The 18,332-nt window shown below is 41.8% G+C and overlaps 1 protein-coding gene across 13 annotated transcripts in view; it reads right to left on the minus strand.

Annotated features, from left to right (window-relative positions):
* Positions 1–18,332, minus strand: part of DCX (doublecortin) — a 367,328-nt gene that overhangs the window by 21,010 nt on the left and 327,986 nt on the right. For 7 of the 13 annotated variants that reach the window (XM_070257759.1, XM_023634382.2, XM_070257765.1 and 4 more), the window contains 2 exons: positions 15,707–15,809; positions 13,569–13,706 (listed from right to left, as the gene is read on the minus strand). In XM_070257759.1, the coding sequence (XP_070113860.1) occupies positions 13,569–13,706; positions 15,707–15,809 (241 nt within the window). The remainder of the gene's footprint in view (positions 1–13,568; positions 13,707–15,706; positions 15,810–18,332) is intronic. The other 6 variants (XM_070257762.1, XM_070257764.1, XM_070257763.1 and 3 more) reach the window with 1 other exon arrangement.

Genomic DNA, 18,332 nt, shown 5'->3' on the forward strand with positions numbered 1-18,332 from the left:
GGCCAAGTATTAGACATTGGGGTTTCAGAGACGAGTAAGTCAATTTCTGTGGGGAGGCAGGCAAGAATATAGTGAGCTAAGTGCTATGTCAGATCCATGCAAGGAGCATTATTGGCGCCTGCAGTAGAGGCTTTGAAATCAGGGGACTGGGAGGCCAACAAGAGGAGGCAACACCTGAAAAAATCTTGGAAGATGACCCTGGAATAGACAAATCTATAGAGACAGAAAGTAGATCAATGGTTGCCAGCAGCTTGCCAGGAGGGGTGGGAGAAGTGGGGGGGGGGGGGGGGAATAGGTATAGAGTTTTTTTTAGGGGTATAAAGATGTTTTGGCATTAAATAGTGGTGATTATTGCACAACTCTGTGACTAAACTAAAATCCATTGAATTGTACATTTTAAATGAACGAATTGTTTGCTATGTGAATTGTATCTCAATAAAGCCATCAGAAAAAGATGAATTGGAGCTAGTTAGGCAGGAAGGGTAGAAAAGGTATTCTAGAGTTTAAAATTGCACCAGTAGGGGCAAAGACATGGCGGTATGAAAGAATACAGTATGTTTACAGAAGTGCAAACAGCTCAAAATGGCTCAAGCATAGGGTGCCAGCAGTGAGCTCTAACAGATGAGACTGGAAATGAGGGTAAAGCTCAGACATTGGGGGCCTTTTGTGGGGTGTTCTCTGAAGTTTGGGAGTGAGTTGAGAAATAAATCTGGGAGTGACACCATCAAATTTGTATTTTAAAACTATTACTCCAGTCGCTGTGGTAAGACCTACGAGGTGAGGCAGGGTGGAATGGGGATTGGTTAGAAGACAATGCATTAGTACAGGTGAGAGGTGATGGTGGCTTAAATTAAAGCAATGAGCAGGGAGAGAAGGGGCATGGCGTAGGACAGAGACCTTGAGGCTGGACAAGCTTTGAGTGTTATGTGCATATACAATGTAAGCCACCCAAAGGAGAATGTCACCTGTGCCGAACAGCACAGACTGTGGGAGCTAGGCTTTGCCATTGCACTAGGCTTTCTGGTGAATAAAGGAGGCAGTTTGGAAAAGGCAAGAGTCTGTGAAGCCACAGTGGGACAAAGTAGTCAATTACTCTGCAGGAAAAGGAAGGAGTTACTGGACCACCTACAGTGCCTGAGGGCCTACCCAGCAGGACCTGACCCTAGTATTCAAGATAGAGAGCAATCCTGGAGATCTGTCTGAGCTGACATAATGGAAGTCTTCCAAAAGAGCCCCGACTTCAGCCAGGAAGTCTAATAGATGTGGGCAGCCCCCGGTAAGTTCCGGCATTTTGTTTCACATCATCGTTATATCCTTTGGCAACAAGAGATCTAGTTTCCCAGCATTTGTCAGCCATGCTACAAAGGGGTGGCTACTAATAGTCCCAATGTAAAAACTGTCTTTTTCACCTACACTCTTATCTAGCTGACAATGAGCCCACCGGTCTTGCCAAAATGTGGAAAACTGTTAACCACAAGCATGTCTCCACCTATTGGTCATAGATCTACAGATACAGGTTCTTTCATAACTTCCTTTTTTTATTCTCAATATCCTCTGGAACTCTCTGTCTCAAAAACTTTAGGGGTAATACACGAATATATATTCCATCTATACCTCTCTATAGATAGATTCTCTGCATATGTGTATATGTGTGTATACATTCCCCTACCATTCCCCCAGCTAATCAATCTTAAGCTATCTGTAAATAAAGGACTTATTTTGTCATCACCATTCAACAGCCATTTTGGAAATCTGTTTTTAATAATTTAACTGCCACTCACTGCTTTGTTGAAAACTGCAGACACTTTCCCAGACTTCCCTGATGGAATGGAACCCAAAGATGGACGTAGAGAAATGAGAAAATGTAGACATGCACAGGCAAATGTCGATTCCTGACAAGCTGAAGGAGCTCCTGCATTTACAGGCTAGATAAAAATATATTCGTGTATGCACTTCTTCTGTGAGTTCTGTGTGAAAAAAATCTGGGAGGGTGCCATTTGACAAGAATTTTGAAGCCAATTCATAAATGTCAAGTAAAAGAAGTAGCAAGAAAAAACACAAATAGGGTCTGACGAACTGTGCATGGTCTTGGATTGGCAAATCCACATGGAAGGCTGTCACAGTTCATTTTGAGAATAGCTGGAAAAAACACAACTGTTTGATATCCCTCATTTTCCTTTAATTCTTCTTTACTAACTGCCCTTAGCTCTTGTCTCTGAGCTTCCATTTCTCAACTGCAATTTGGGGATGTGTGGGTGGGGGAACTTCTCCCTCTTTTACTTCTCTCACTTTCTCATTTCCCTCCATAGAACCACAGCACTATCTCACTGTTGTCACTTCTATTTACACAAATCCAAATCCTTTAATTCCTTTCTTCTCATTGTATAGTTAATTTTTACCCCCTCTATAACAAGTTGCACCAGGAACTTTTCAATCTCCTAGGCCATCTTATCAATCAAAACAGGATAATAATTAGTGTTTATTGAGTGCCTATGATAGGCCAGGCGCTCTTCTCTCTCTCTCTCTTTTTCCCACTTTCTCTCTGTCTCTGTGTCTGTCTGTCTATCTCTCTCTCTCTCACGCACACTCACACACACAATCTAATTTAGTTGTAGTCTTATTTCTGATGGGGAAACAGAGGCTTGCTCCAGTTAGGGGTAGCAAAATCAGGATTTGAACGCAGATCTTTCTGATTCCAAAGCCTACGTGTTTTTTGTTTTCAGTTTTGGGTACATTGCCCTTTCTTTTTAAAATGAATTTCTTCTGGGACTCCTTCCTATGACAACTTTCTGTTTGGGGGTAGGAAGGAGAGAGGAAATTTATAGCAGAGAAAAGAGAAAGGAATAGGAGAAAGTAGAAGCAGACACCAGAACTTATACTGATCTTCTGGGCTTTTATTCCACTTGATCTTGTTTAGATTAGAAAGTGATTAGCAAGAGCTTTCTTTCATTCACTGAACTGACTGGGTATCATAGACAATGTCATGAAACAATAGCAGACAGAGCAGCCAGCATGGCATGTAACTACCCTCATGCCACAGAGCTCTCTGGGAAGATGGTATCTGTGCCCTGTCTGTCACTCTCCTCAGCTGGTACCCTTCAGCTATGCACTTGCCAAGCTTGGCCCGGCACAGTCTTCGCTCACTGGCTTCTCTGAATGATTATGCCTGCCCTTGTCCCAGTGCTCATCTTTAAATCCTCGGCTCCATCAGAATGGAACAGGATAAGACCAGACATAATATGGCTGGTTAGGTAACTAGGATGAGTTACCTAGATTTATATGTATGGGGAGAAATGGGTTCCTAGGAGTGAAGAATAAGGTGGAGTGAGTCAGTTCCCCAAAGAACAAGGAGAGAGAGTCTAGTTTCTGGCATGGGCGGCTAAGGACAGAGTGTGGTCACCAACCAGGCTGAGTTGATGCTGAGCTCCTAAACTATGGATTCCCTTGTCTAGAGGCTGGACTGATCCCTGGAAATGGGATTCAGCTGCGTGTAAGGTAGGTGTAAGTAGCCCCAAGTGTGGTGATTAAATAACTGTCTGGGCAGCGAGTGAGACATTCATTATACATTCTGGGTTCAAATTTGCATGGCCAAAATGGCAGAGGAAGAAAAGAGTCAGCTTAGCATCTGCATTTCATCCAACTTTTGACTGGAGACTGAACTGATTTAATGCTCACTCACTTAGCTCTGGCCTTTCCTCCCATTCTAATCCCAACACTTGAGCCCAACTCAAATCAAGCTTCTTGGTTTTGGTTTGATGTCTAATTTGAAATATTGCTCACTGAAAATAACCCCAGTCTACCAAAAAAAGCCACGATAATAATTTCAGAGCTGCCTTAATAATTGCAGTTGTATTTCTACAATTATTTTCAAAACATTTTACCATATATGAATTCACATGATTATCATGATAACCCCAAGAGATGGTGGCCAGGAATTACTGGTATCCTTTTTAATCACAAGGATATAGAGGCTCAGAGAGAGTATGACTTGCTTAAAGGGTATAAACTGCCTCTCCTCAATGGATGATGGTCTCAGAGATTTGCTCAGATTCATTTCAAAATTCATTTAAGGATAGCACATCACATACCTCCCACTGTGAGCTTTTAGCAATTGGTTCTCTATCTTGTCTTCTCTAATTCCCTAATGCCTTGCAGAGTGAGATCTCGATACAGAATTGAGCCATTTCCTCATTTTTTCTCATATTAGGATGCACTAAGCATTCCTTCATTCCAGTCCAAAGACACCCTGTTTTTTCCCTACATATATAAAGAGTTTTTCTGGAAGGCCATCCAAGTAGAACCAAGGTAGTTTCAACTTACTTCAGAACAAGGCCAAGAGACAGAGCCTGTGGTTTTCACACATTTATCCCAAAGAGCCATTGGGCAGGATGTTTGGATTGGTTTGGCTAATTGTTTCTGCTCAGTGGAAAAGCTTTTGTCGCTCTCCCCAGACCCATCCACTGGGGAAGCAAGAACTGAGGGCCCTGGAACATTCCTTCATTGATTTAATCATAGGGCTGCATGGAGGATCAGAATTGGCCACCCCAAAATGTGTCTCTTCGGCTTGATTATTTTTAAGAACAAAAAACCCTGAAAAAAACTTTGACCTCCCCTGCAACTGCCTAAAAGAATTTAAAACAGAAGGGCCTGTTCCAGGAAGGAGCTAATATCATAAGATAACTGTAGTGTAATGTAAAATTTGTCTCTTAGGTCACATTGCCTATAGTTGGCCCATTTGCACTTCCATCTCCATGTAAATCTCCTTCCTCCCCCTTGAAGTCCCAAACTACTACCCCTAACACCCTCCTTTTCTTTAGCTAAAAATAGTATTTAAGGTGGTGACCTCAGCCATTCTGGTGAGTTGCTCAGTTTTCCTGAGTTTCTCTCAGGTATACAACTTATAAAGCTTTGTTTGATTTTCTCCTGCTATTCTGTCTCATGTCAATTTAATTCTTAGGCCAGCCAGAAGGACCTAGAGAGGGTAGACCATTTGTCTTCCTCCCCTAGAGCTGGTTTTCAGGCCAAATTCAATCATAGGTTGTGAGATACTGTAACTTTAGAAGTTACAATTTGAATTTTAAATCTATTCTCTACAAAGTCTTGGACAGCATGCAGTTGTGAATCCTTTAAATAAAGGAGAGAAGAATCTTCCCTGTTGCAAAACAAATATGTGTACCCATTCCTGCAATATTTTGACACAGATCAGTTGCCCTCCAGAAGAGGATATCTGTAAGAAGGCTGATGGAAGTGCCAGGATTGTTTCCTCAGGCTTGATAATGCTGAAAACATTTATTTCCTGTTGAAGGTGGTTCTGCTGAAAATATTTTTCTGGTGGAGCAAGCCTGTTGTCAACGCTCACTATTGGTTTTATGGGACAGGAACTAGAACAAACTTACGCTGGTCTTAATTTGTGGAAAGAACCCACACTTTGGAATCAGTCAAGGCTTAAATCCTGGCTTAGCCATTTCCTAGATGTGTTTCCCCAACTGTAACATTTGAATAAAAATAATGCATATCTCAATTGTTGTTGTTCTGAGGATTATATGACAAACTACACATAAAGTGCCTAGCCAAGTGCCTAGCACATAGGAAGGGCTCAATAGATGACATCTTCTATTGACATTACTACCATCACTACTGGAAATGAAGGAATTGCATAACAATGCAATATATAGGCACTGAACGTTTACCAATCTATACAGGTTGAAGACTAATTCTTTGTCTAGCAGGTCAGGCATTAGAGGACTGAAGTTTCCCTGAGTGAAGTCCATTACTTCTTGTTTTTGCATTTTATTGCTGTGGTCCTCATAACACAGACTTTGGACCTCTGCTCTTCTCTCTTTTTACTCTCTCAGCATTACCATGGCAGGAGGGAGTCAATGAATGCAACGTGGAACCATTGAAGGTTTTGGAGCAGAGGACTAACACAATGGAAATGGTGTTTTAGGAAGAGAAATGTGATGACATCACACCAGATGTGTAAGAGCACAGAGATTTGAAGCAGAGATACCACTTAGGAATCTGTGGAGTAATCTAAGCATCAGGTGATGAGGGAAAGAAAGAGACTTCTGTGTGAGTAAGGTGGAGATGTTTCAAAGGTTCAACAAGAAAAGCAGCAGGATATGGTGGACATGAAGGATTAAAAATTGGGAAAGAGTCAAAGATAATGCCAAGATGTTGGGCCTGGGCAATAGAAGAGAATTGATTCTATTGTCAGACAGGGAGTTGGGGGAGGAAGTGTTTTTGATTTTTAGACACACTGTATTTGGCATATATAAGCATGATTGTCTGGTAGGCATTCATGGGATTGACATCCAGAAGGAAGATTGGGGCTGGAGATGTAGATTTTGGTTTTTTGAGATTTTTTTTTAATTGCAGTAACTTTGGATTATAACATTATATAGCTTTCAGATGTACATCGTAATATATTTCGAATTCTGTGTAGATTACATCATATTCACCACCAAAAAACTAATTATAGTGCATCACCACACAAGTAAGCCTAATCACCCGTTTTGCCCTCCCCGCCTTCCCCTATGGTAACCACCAATCTAATGGAGATGTAGATTTAACAGCTGCCTCCCTGTACCCTGATGTGCTATATTCATCTCCATCTCTGCTCTTTTGTTCATGTTTTTCCCCCTGCCAGAAATAGCCATTTCCTTATCAGGTGAAATATAACCCTCCTTCACACCCTAGATCTTCCAGGAAGGCTTCCCTTAGCACCCTAGACCCTGATGAGTTCTCTTTCCCATGAACTCCAATACTTCCAGTAGCACTTACTGCTTGTATCTCTCATTCACTTAGCATTTAAAGAAACCACTGCCATTAACTCTTATTTAGCACCACAGTGCAAAGGTTAAATTGTGGACTGTGGAGCCAGATTGCCTGGGTTCGCATCCCAGCTCTACCACTTACTAGCTGTGTGATCTTCAGCAGGTCACTTAACCTTTGTATGCTCTAGTTTCTTCATCTGCAAAATGGGGATAATAGTACCCACTTCATAAAGTCGTTGTAAAGATTAAATTAGCTAATACCTGTAAGTGATTAGAACAGTTGCTTGGCACATAATAAGAACTACATACATATTTACAAATAAAATTCTTTTGTTAAATTTATATGAGTACTGGTTCCCCAAATAAATCATAAGCTTCTTAGTGACAGGAAATTCATCTTGTCATTCCTTTTCCTCATAGTACCTGGCATTTGGTGGCATACTAGGTACTCCACCAAAGCTTTGGAGATTCAATTGTATTTGAACATAAGTCCCAGGCTGCGGCAGGCGGCCGGGACTCCTATTCCAGGGATATGGGTCAAAACCACCAACCCTGTGGAGTGCTCAGTCGCCCCCATTATATTGTTTGCCCCAACCATTTCTCTGAGTGGTTCTCCAATGACAACAGGAAAGTTGCCTTAGATAGGCCAGTGCTTCCACTTAAACTATGGTTTTAGAAAGAATCAGAATCATTGGGAGGGGTGGTGGCAAGGGAAGTTTTTCTCTTCTGATAGCTTTGCCAAGGGCACCAGTTCCCCTTGGAGTGACAGTAGGGGAGGTGATGGAATGTGTAGGATTGGGCATTGGAAACAAAGGATCCTAATTACTCACGGCTGTGCTTTATGCAGCACAAAGTGAATGACACAGATACCACCCCACCCCTCTGCCTCCCCACCTCCCTTGCCTGGAGGTGGGGGAAGGTGGAAGGAAGCAAAGAAGCAAGGACTGTCCAACAGGGACCTTTCTATTCACCACTCTGGAGCTTCCACATGTTGCCTCAAGGACACTGCAGGGATTGCCTGCCTGGAAGTCAGGAGAGCTAGGCTCTGGCTCTTGAGTACTAAACAGTTGTGTGGCATTGGAAAGACCACAAGATACTGAACCTCTTTATATCTTAGTTCCCCAATCAAACAAAACACAACTGGGTAATTATCCTCTCCCAACCTAATTCGTGGTGCTATTATGAGTGACAACTGAGGTGATGAATTTGGAAATATTTTGCAAAGTGCAGAGCATTTAATTCATGTAAAATATCATTATCTTGAACCTCTCTTAGATGGATAAGAAAAGTATTGTGCTATCTAATACGGTAGCCACTAGTTATATGTGGCTATTGAACATTTGAAGAGTGGCTAGTCAGAACTGAGATGTGTTGTAAGTGTAAAATATAACCCAATTTCAAAGAATGTAAAATATCTCCTTAACAATTCTTATATTGATTACATATTGAAATGAGAATATTTTGGATATACTGAATAAAATTAAAATATTACATCAAAACTAATTTCACCTGTTTCTTTGAATTTTTTAACTGCGGCTACTAGAAAATCTAAAATTACTTGCAAAGCTCGCATTTGTGGCTTGCATTATATTTCCATTGGACAGAGCTAGTCTAGACACTCACATTCAGAAAGATCAGAACAACTATGTCCCTCCTTCTTAGGCAACCCAAAGCAGCCCGTTTGGTTCAGAAGAGCAGGATTCCTGGATACAATTCTCCCATGGACACCCTCAGCCTGCTGTTTCCTGTCCCTTGACCTCCCCTTTCAAAGGTTGTGTATTTTGGCAGAGAAGCCATTCTTTCTGGGGAGTTTGGGCACAGGGAAGATTTGACTGTCAGGAATAGGTGCACATAGTTTGGGGGAAGGAGGGTGGGGACTATAGGGTTGCTACAACAATGACTTACTGTTGAAGAACAGCAAACTAATCGTCATATTACAATTCTCTCAGACTACCAGGGTGGGTAATTAGCTTCCTTGGAGGCTACTTAAAGAAAAACAAGAAAGAAAGAAAAGGAAAAGATTCCTTCCCAGCAAATAGCTACTTTGTCCTTTTAATTCAACTCAATTCATTTCAACTGGGGGTAGTTGCACAAAGGGAAAAATTAATACATTAATGGCTGAAATGGAAACAGAGAGAGACACACTAGAAATGTCTCCCTTTAGTTCTGAAGCCAGGCTTACTTTTGCCCATGAAGATGGCAAGTCCGGGGTCAACCAAAATGGGGCACTGCACAAGCTTTCTTCAAACATCCCATAGGAGCCTTCTGGGCTCAGATTTTATCTATTTGCCATAGTCCCTCGGCCTTCTTTAAAGATAGACATGGCTAATGGGACGTGGATTCTAAGAGTTCATCAGCTCTGCCCGGCGATAATGAGACCTCCTTATAGCAATATTATATAGACAACCAAATCCTTCCTTAACTTGAGTTTAGAACCTAGCAACAGACATTCCATTTGGGGCAAACTCAATATTGGCAGGAGTGGGGACTGAACTCGAAGGGAATAAAGTAGAAGAATTTTGATTTATTCGTGGGCAGAACAGGAAAGAGACAACTTAAGAACTAAGGAATAAAGAATCAAATTATGACGCAAATTACAGACCAAATAGCATCAATTTACTAAACCTCAAGTCAAACTGAACCCACATATTAATTGAACGGTGAATTGGACCGAATATACGTATTTGAAAATCTAGCAAACTTGTTCAAACCAGAATCAAACCTATATATTTTCTAATGAATTAGAACCTCAAAACATTCCTTTAACTGAATCTGAACTGAGCCAATGTTTCATTTGGTTTGAGTCCCTACTAAAGAGGAACGTTTTCGGCTTTCATTTACCTTCAAAGGAAGGTAGTTAAAATTCCCTGGAAATGGCCTTATCTTCCACAACCTTTAGTTACTCAGGTTGAATGAAGGAATGTGAATCCATCCACAAGTCTCAGAATCAAGACAGACTAACACAGGATGGAAACAGGGTGGTACTACCATGTCCTAGAAAAGAACAAAGAATTTCAGCCCCAACCAACACCATTATTCTGTGGCTAAATGTATATTAACTTGCATATGTCCCCTGCTAACAGCTCAGAAAAACCTTGACACCTTATGAAATAATTTTTCTTCTTAATGTGCATAAGGGGAAATTTATGCTAATACAAAACTATGCATCATCTGTAGCTCATCCTTCTGGTTATCTGATTCTGATTCTGTGAAAACTATTGTACAACTCTGTAAGTTGGAAACAACTGATAACAATGGAAAATTATTTGTATCTATAGACATACAAATTCTGTCTTATCCAAAATGGAAATCAAGAATCAAGTCTTGGAGAAGACAAGAAACTCGTCTCAAGTCACAAAGCTGGGAAGTGGTGTAGCTGGGCCTTCCTAGAGAGATGTCTCCCTCTCCTTTTCTAGATCCTATCGCCATCCCCCTCCCAGCTTGGAATGGTACTGAATGAGGCGGAGGTAGGAAGGGGAAAATGGGTATGTCAAATTCAAGCCTTACCTAAAGTACTATTTTGACCAACATCAGTTTTGCCCCTGTGGAATGTTCACTGAGTAGATGCCCTGGACTTGGCTCTAAACTGCCATGGAATGGGCAAGGTTATGTTACATGGATCCTTTTACACTTTGAGGCTGAAATCATGTGGAGGCTCTAGACACATCATCTGAGATGAGCTCAAACATTCTGGAAATTGCCACAAAGGCTAGCTAGAGTTTGGCGTCATTTATGTTCATGAACTATCTGAAATGAAGATTTATACTCTCTCTGCTGAGAACACCACTTTAGATTTTGTGCTGGTAGAAGAGGGGCTGTTTGTAATTCTGCTACTTGCCAAGTAAAGTTCCCTTGTCCCCTCTCAAATTGATTACGCTGTTTATCTTGTGTGTATGAAGTACATCCTCATGCCTTCTCTTTAGCAAGGGAGTTCTGGAGGAGCAAAAGCAGATCTTGTCTGCCTAAGCATGGATTGGGATCTATTATAACTCCTTTCAACTTGACAAATATTCATTGAATCCTAATGCATTCCTGTCTGTCTCTAATATCTTAGAATCAGTGAGGTGCATATTTTGTAGGAGGGAATTTCTGTAGGTAGCATGCTGGAGATCAATAATTTGACATATGTTTAAACTGTGTTTAATTACAGGTGGTTGTGTCATGTGTGCTGGGTAATTCAATTGCATACAGACTGCAAAGAGAACGTATTTACTTCAAGCTGCTGCCACATCAGCATTTCTAACTCATGGTTTATGTGGTGGTTTAAAAATAGGTTCATAAATTTTTTTATACTCATCTCTTCAAGAGGTGGAGCCGGATTCCCCTCCCTTGAATGTGGGCTGGACTTAGTGACTGCTTCTAATGAGTAGACTAGAACAGAAGTGACAGTATGTGGCTTTAGAGACTAAATCACAAAAGGCACTACATCTTCTTCCTTGTTCACTCTCTTGAATCACTGTCTGGGGGAAGATGCTGCCAACAACCATCTTTGAAGTAGATTCTACAGTCTTAGTTAAGCCTTCAGATGACTGCAACCCCGACCAATACCTTGACCTCAACTACGTGAGAGATCCTGAGCCAGACAGAACCACCCAGCTAAGCCACTCCAAATTCCTGACTCATAGAAACTGTGAGATAGTAAATGTTTGTTGTTTTAAGATACTAAGTTTTGGGGCTGGCCCCATGGCTGAGTGGTTAAGTCTGTGCACTTTGCTGCGGCAGCCCAGGGTTTTGCTGGTTTGGATCCTGGGCATGGACATGGCACCACTCGTTAGGCCGCGTTGAGGTGGTGTCCCACATGCCACAACTAGAAGGTTCTGCAACTAAGATATACAACTATGAACGGGGGGAGGTGGATTTTGGGAGATAAAGCAGGAAAAAAGAAAAGATTGGTAGCAGTTGTTAGCTCAGATGCCAACCTTAAGAAAAAAAAGACCAGATACTAAGTTTTGGAGTAATTTGTTTCATAGCAAGAGATAAGTAATACAGGTTAGAAATCCCAGAAATTGCCAATGATATTTCTGAAAAGTGATTAACTAAGTGATTATTGCCAGACTTTATGAATCTTGATGAAATGTTTACAGTCCGTTTTTTTTCCAAGGCCCTGCTTAGAATCTGTACAACCAATTTCATTCTCAATCCCAGTGTTAAAATCTAGGCCTTTGTAGTTTGAGCAATATGAATTTGCTTAGATAGATTCATGTGCTGTTCTGTACACTTAACCAAAATGTCACCAAACACATGCATTTTTATTCCTTCAGCAAAAGTTACCTAAATGCTTACTGGGTCTCTAGCACCACGCTGGGTAAAATTGGTGCTCTTATGCATCTATTCATTCACAAGCATTATTTGAGCATCAACTAGGACCCAAGCACTGTGCTCGGCACTGAGGATACAAAAATGAACATGACATCTTGCCCTTGAGGGGCCCAGTATTTAGTTGGGGAAGTAGACAGGTAAATACATACTTTACAACACAGTGTGGTGAATATTATCCCAGAGATGTGAATAACATGCTATGATATTCCAGACCAAAACAACTATTTCTATTTGAAGTATTGAAGGATGAATAGGAGTTTTTCAAGCAAAGAAGAGTGGTGGGTTAGAGGGATGGCATTCCAGGTGTGAGGGAACAGGGTGTGCAAAGACATGGAAGTATGAAAAGCCTGAGCTGCCTCCTCACAGTTTAGTTCCTTCTGCCTGAGAATAAAGACATGGCTGGTGATATGCATGTGCTCCTGGCAATGTGAGGACAGCAGGACAGGCTATTTTTCTAGGCCAGAGGCATTTCAAAGCCAATTGGCTGTTCAAGCTGCCTCAAATTGAAGGGGAGAGAAAGGGTGCTTGTGCTCACTGCCCCAAGGCTCTCAGGCTAGAAGAATTGTCACAATGAACCCGGAGCCTTGGGAAGACAAATGTGTAAGTTTCCTGGACCATCTAATTTCCTTATCATGAAGAACTCAAATTGTCAGTGCATGAGGCTACTAGGCTTCTCAACTTGGACTCTTGCCTTTTAGATCAGCACCACTCAAACTGTGGGTGCAAGATCTTGCACCAGAACATAAACCAACAGACTGCTGCCTTCATCAATAAAAACATTCTATGAAAAAAGAGTCAGCTGAAGAAAATGGTTCGCTCAGTGGCATGATTTACATTCGGCACAGGCACCTAATCTCGTCACAGACTGATAAATAGCTCATAGGTTGGCGGTGATCCATAAACCACATTTTTTAGATCACTCACTATCCATTAAATAAAATCCTATATGACAAATCTCTTTGTTTCCTTTCAGAACCTGCCCTACACTTTCTTTTCTTATTTTGAGAATGATGCAATTTATTTTGTTTCTCTTTTTGTTTTGACTTCTAAAAAGTTTAAAGTGAAATTTGAAGCTCAAGTGCATCAACTACGTTGACAATTTTGCGTAGCATTTTTTTACATTCTTGTTTTTGATCCCGATCTTCTATTTCAAATTTGTTTGGCTTGATTATTTCATTAACTATGCTTTTGCTGGATGATGTTGAAGATGACAATGAAGACAACCACGACAACAGGCATTACAGCAAGCATGGCAAATAGGCCAGGTTTCTGGTCTGCATCCATGTGAGTTGAATCAAGGTTGTGAATATGTCTCCATGACTCCAAACAAGTTTGACTGTTTAATCCATGAATTGATAGAATTGGTGTCATGGAGACACAATGGTGTTCATGAGGAACTCATTCCTCTGCATGCAGAGGGTATTGGCCTCTGTAAATGAAGTCAGCGTGCACAGTTAGGAGAAGAGCACTCACCGTCTTGGTCGTTACCTGAGTCAGCAGGAGACTTGCTCCGGCGCATGGGGCCAGGGCTCTTGGCTGAACTCTTCTGAGGTGTTGGGGATGCCTTTGGGCCAGCTGTGGCTGATGGGTTTCCCTTCATGACTCGGCATTCTGGTGGAAAAGGCAAAGACAGCTTACTAGAGCCAGGGGAGAACTGAGGCTCAGTATATTACCAGTCTCTGGAAACTGGAATAACCATCACAGACCAAAGCACCTAATAGCTGAGGACTACAAGGTAGCCCTTATTGTTTGTAGGAACAATGGCTCTGGAGAGCAAGGCATGGGAGAAACTTTCAAAAGTCACCTGGGCTGAGCCAGGTGGTTAAATACCTGGATTATGGAAACAAGGGAAGGAATTGAAAAGCAGGTCAGGTAGGTAATTACATAGTCAACTCAATTATTTTTGGAAAACCCAGCCATGTCTCAGAATAGCACCTGTTGCCATAATTAATTAATTTCCTTGGAGAAGAGATTGACAGCTCAGAGGCTGCAGCCACACAGATGAAACATTCATGAGTAATTTAAACAAGGGAGAGGGAGCTACCATTTATTGTTCATTACATGCTCTGCATTACAATAGGCATATTATGGATGTCATGTCATTTTATAAATAAGCACTACGAATACCACCACCACGACTTGCATTTATAAAGTTTTCATCTTTCAATGCACAGTATCATAATCCCCTATGCTGGTTTAATGAAAATATGGGCCAGCAGTGACTGCCACTCAGAACTTATAGAAAGCTCGTGGGTGTGTAAGAGAGTCTGCCAAATGTTTCTACTACTTGCCCCAACCCCAGACTGACCCATTTGGAGTACCCTTTCTATTCAGGTCACTCAGCATCCCTACCATGGTAATTTGGGGCCCTGGTTATGCTAATATATTAGGAGGATTATTATACTCATTTTGCTGATGAGAATACAAAGAGCTTAAGCCTCTTGCTTAGGGCCACAAAGCAAGAAAATGCAGAACAAGGACTAGCAGCCAAGCCACCTGGGTCCCAGTCTAGTGCTCTTTCCCCTGTAGTTTTCTCAACCTTGTGCTGTGATGCTCAAAGTGGAACCAAACTGCTAAGTAAAAGGAGTCCTTTTTTTTGGGACACCTCCTATTTAAAGATACATTGATATATCTTTTCTGGTATCTTTTTTCCAGAATCTTATTTCTGGGAATCTTTTCTGGCAAATTGAGTCTTTTAGGAAACAGAGGTAAGCTGAAAGCTTCTTTTTGTTTGTTTTCCTTGTTTTGGTTGATGAACTTCAGTGATCACTGTCCAGAGCTGGAGATATAGAAGCTATAGGAAATTGGACATAGCCTGGGATTTGTCTAGCTACTTCATCGTCATTTGCCTGTTCTCATAGTGACCACTGCAGAAATGCCACCTCTTTCAGGGTCCTTGTCACTTGAGTTGTTTGTAAAGTCTGTGTTAGTACAACTCAGTTTGTTTTTCTCAAACTTTACTCCTCATAATTGGGAAATATGTTTTGAATGTGTTTTTCCATCAGGATCATATCCTAATCCTGTTGCTATGTGAACTAATTCACCATTAACTTACATGTGGAGCTTGGACTCAAGCAAAGGGAGTTGGACAGATGTTCACCTTTTTCCTGAGATTAACAATCCTCTCGAATCTTGAGTCACAAAGCAGGGGGAATGAGGCAGCAAACCAGAAGGTGGGAAAAAGGAAAATGTTTGAACTAAGAACACAGTGGAAAATCTTTCTAAAATGGAACCATCAACATGGGCCAAATAGCTGGAGGATGTTGACTAGAAAAAACATATACATACAATGTCCAAGTTCTGACTCCAAATGTTCTTCCTATGGTCTGATTGTGCGTGTCAGCCATTTGACAAAATATGTGGTTCAAGATATATGGTCACTATTGGGGAAGATAGCGTGTTTTATTGAGTTTGAAGGCTGGGCTTCTGGGACATCCAATCAACCTTTCACTTATTGACTCATGTATACAAATATAAAGGAGAAGGACTAACAATATTTGCCCCTGAGGGACCATGTATGGATGTTCATCAGGCCATATGAACCCAAGGAAATCCTAAGGGATGGAAGGAGGGAGAACAATGGAGCAATAAAATTCAGTGGTTGAGCTTACCATTTTCATCCAGAGAAAAGTCATCCTGTGCATAGCGAAATTTTTCAGGACCACAGGCAATAAACACATCGTCATCACCAAAGAAATCATGGAGACAGGTTACCTACAGAGAAAGCAGAAACATTGGATGGACACTTGATGGTCTTGTGACAACGAACTTCACACCATGTTGGCAGGGGCAAAAAGCTTCACATATGGGCCATCACTTCTAGCCCCCAAGGATCTCCTTTTTCTCAAAATACCAGGCTCATAGTCTGCACCATGGCTTCTAGTGAGTAAAGATATACTGAGTGCCATGTTTCATATGTGATAGTCTTGCTTCCATTGCATCAAGAGTAATTTCGAGGGGCCAGCCCTGTGGCCGAGTGGTTAAGTTCGCACGCTCCGCTTTGGCAGCCCAGGGTTTCACCGGTTAGGATCCTGGGCGTGGACACGGTACCGCTCATCAGGCCATGCTGAGGCGGCGTCCCACATGCCACAACTAGAAGGACCCACAACTAAAAATATGCAACTATGTACTGGGGGGTTTTGGGGAGAAAAAGGAAAAATAAAATCTCTAAAAAAATTTTTTTTTAAAGTTTAAAAAGTTTAAAAAAATTTTCTTTTTAATTTCAAAAAAGAGTAACTTCCAGACCATGTACAAATGGAATGCCCCCCTCCGAATAAAAGTCAGCAGCAGATGGCCCTCCAAATGTCACCTTTTCTCAGAACCTCAAAGACAGAGCGCTCCTAGTCCAACTCTGGGGCCAGGGGTGTAGGCCAAGGCAGATAAGAAAGATCTGCAGCATGCGGTGGATAGAATCTGTAGCTAACTGAGACATGGAAGTTTCTCTCTTCATTTTCATGAGTTTTGAAAGAAGGATACCAGTTCTTAACTGCTTTGGACTCACAAAAATTGGACTTTTGGTAAAAATAGACTAAGAACCTGGTAGTGGCCCAGAATACCATTCCTCCCTGAAGAACAGGAGGGGAAAACTATCTTAAGCACTTAAAACTTAATCAAGAGCAACGGGTCCCCATAAGCTTGAGGCTCTGCTGGTGAAGCCATGTTCCCAGGATCCTTCCCGCCCTCTAGTGCCCTCTGCATTCCTGCTTCTCCACAATAGAGAGACAGTCTCCCTAACTCCTTTTCTGCACAAAGAAATGAGGGTCCCTGGGAAAGTATGCTGGTCCTTGCAGTCTCCCCACTTCTCAGCTTTCCTAATTACATTTGATTATTAGTCCAGCACATTAGGGAAACCCCAGGAGAAACCATAGAGTCAAAACATTCTTATTCCAATCCTTAGCTTGAAAGTGTTCAAAGCTTCTAATTGTTCTAAGCTACCCATTCAAGCTGCCAGCAATGGCTTTCCAAAGGCACAGTGCTCACAAACTAACAACAGCTTGCTGGGTGCAGGGAGCAATATGTTACATTTGAAAAATGTTTATATTAATAACACCCCCCACCCAGAGTCTATTCAATCCTGTTCCCCCAGCCAACATGATTGTAAGCCTTATACAAAGCAAGAGATACATAAAGATTATCTCTGTTGTCTCAGCCTGCCCATCATCTAAGAGATGCCAAGAGGGCCGGCCTGGTGGCACAACGGTTAAGTGCGCACGTTCCGCTTTGGCGGCCCGGGGTTCGCCGGTTCGGATCCTGGGTGCGGACATGGCACCGCTTGACAAGCCATGCTGTGGTAGGCGTCTCACATATAAAGTAGAGGAAGATGGGCACGGATGTTAGCTCAGGGCCAGTCTTCCTCAGCAAAAAGAGGAGGATTGGCAGCAGATGTTAGCTCAGGGGTGATCTCCCTCAAAAAAAAAAAAAAAAAAAAAAAGAGAGATGCCAAGAGAAGAGAGGGAGACTTGCAGGAGTACCAGAGTCACTCCTATTAAGTCTCTTCCCAGCCCTTTGTCCCGACCTCATCAAATAGGCCAACATCCTTCTTCAGCCCACTCATCCATCATCCATTCACTCCACAATCATGTAACAACAGTCAGAGCTACCACTAATTGAATGCTTGCTCTGTGACAGGCACTCTGCTAATTACTTCCAAATATGTCATCTCATTTTACTCTCACAACAAATCCTAGAAGTTGGCAGCATTGTCATCACTATTTCACAGATGAGAAAACTGAGACCCAGAGACAATAAGTAAATTACTCAGGTGGTAAGCAACGAAGCCAAAACAAATGCAGATCTATCTGACTCCAAAGATTTTGCTTTTGGCCGCTCAGTAATACAAAGCACTTACATATAGTTCAGGCACTGGGGAGACAAAGATGAACAAGACTTAGGCCATGACTTCATGGAGCTCACAATCTGATGGAGTCAGATACATGGAAACAGAGCATTTCCATGTAGTGTCATGAGCGCTAGGGTAGGAGTATCTTTAGGTGCCATTAGCAGCATATCCAAGTGACCTAGTGACTGGCTGTCACTGTTAGTTCAATAAGCATCCTGCATGTTGTTTTGGTAGCAGATCCAATAACAGAGGCTATATGCCTTTGAACCCTGCTGCAGACTCACACCGACATCTTGGATCTTGACTCAATAAAATCTGTAGCCCCTAACTTTGAAACATTGTGCGTCTCTAAATTGTTTACCCCCGATACCTCCTTCACCCTAAAGATCTCTGCCATG

Source organism: Equus caballus, chromosome X (assembly GCF_041296265.1).
Source record: "Equus caballus isolate H_3958 breed thoroughbred chromosome X, TB-T2T, whole genome shotgun sequence".
Classification (NCBI taxonomy): Eukaryota; Metazoa; Chordata; class Mammalia; order Perissodactyla; family Equidae; genus Equus; species Equus caballus.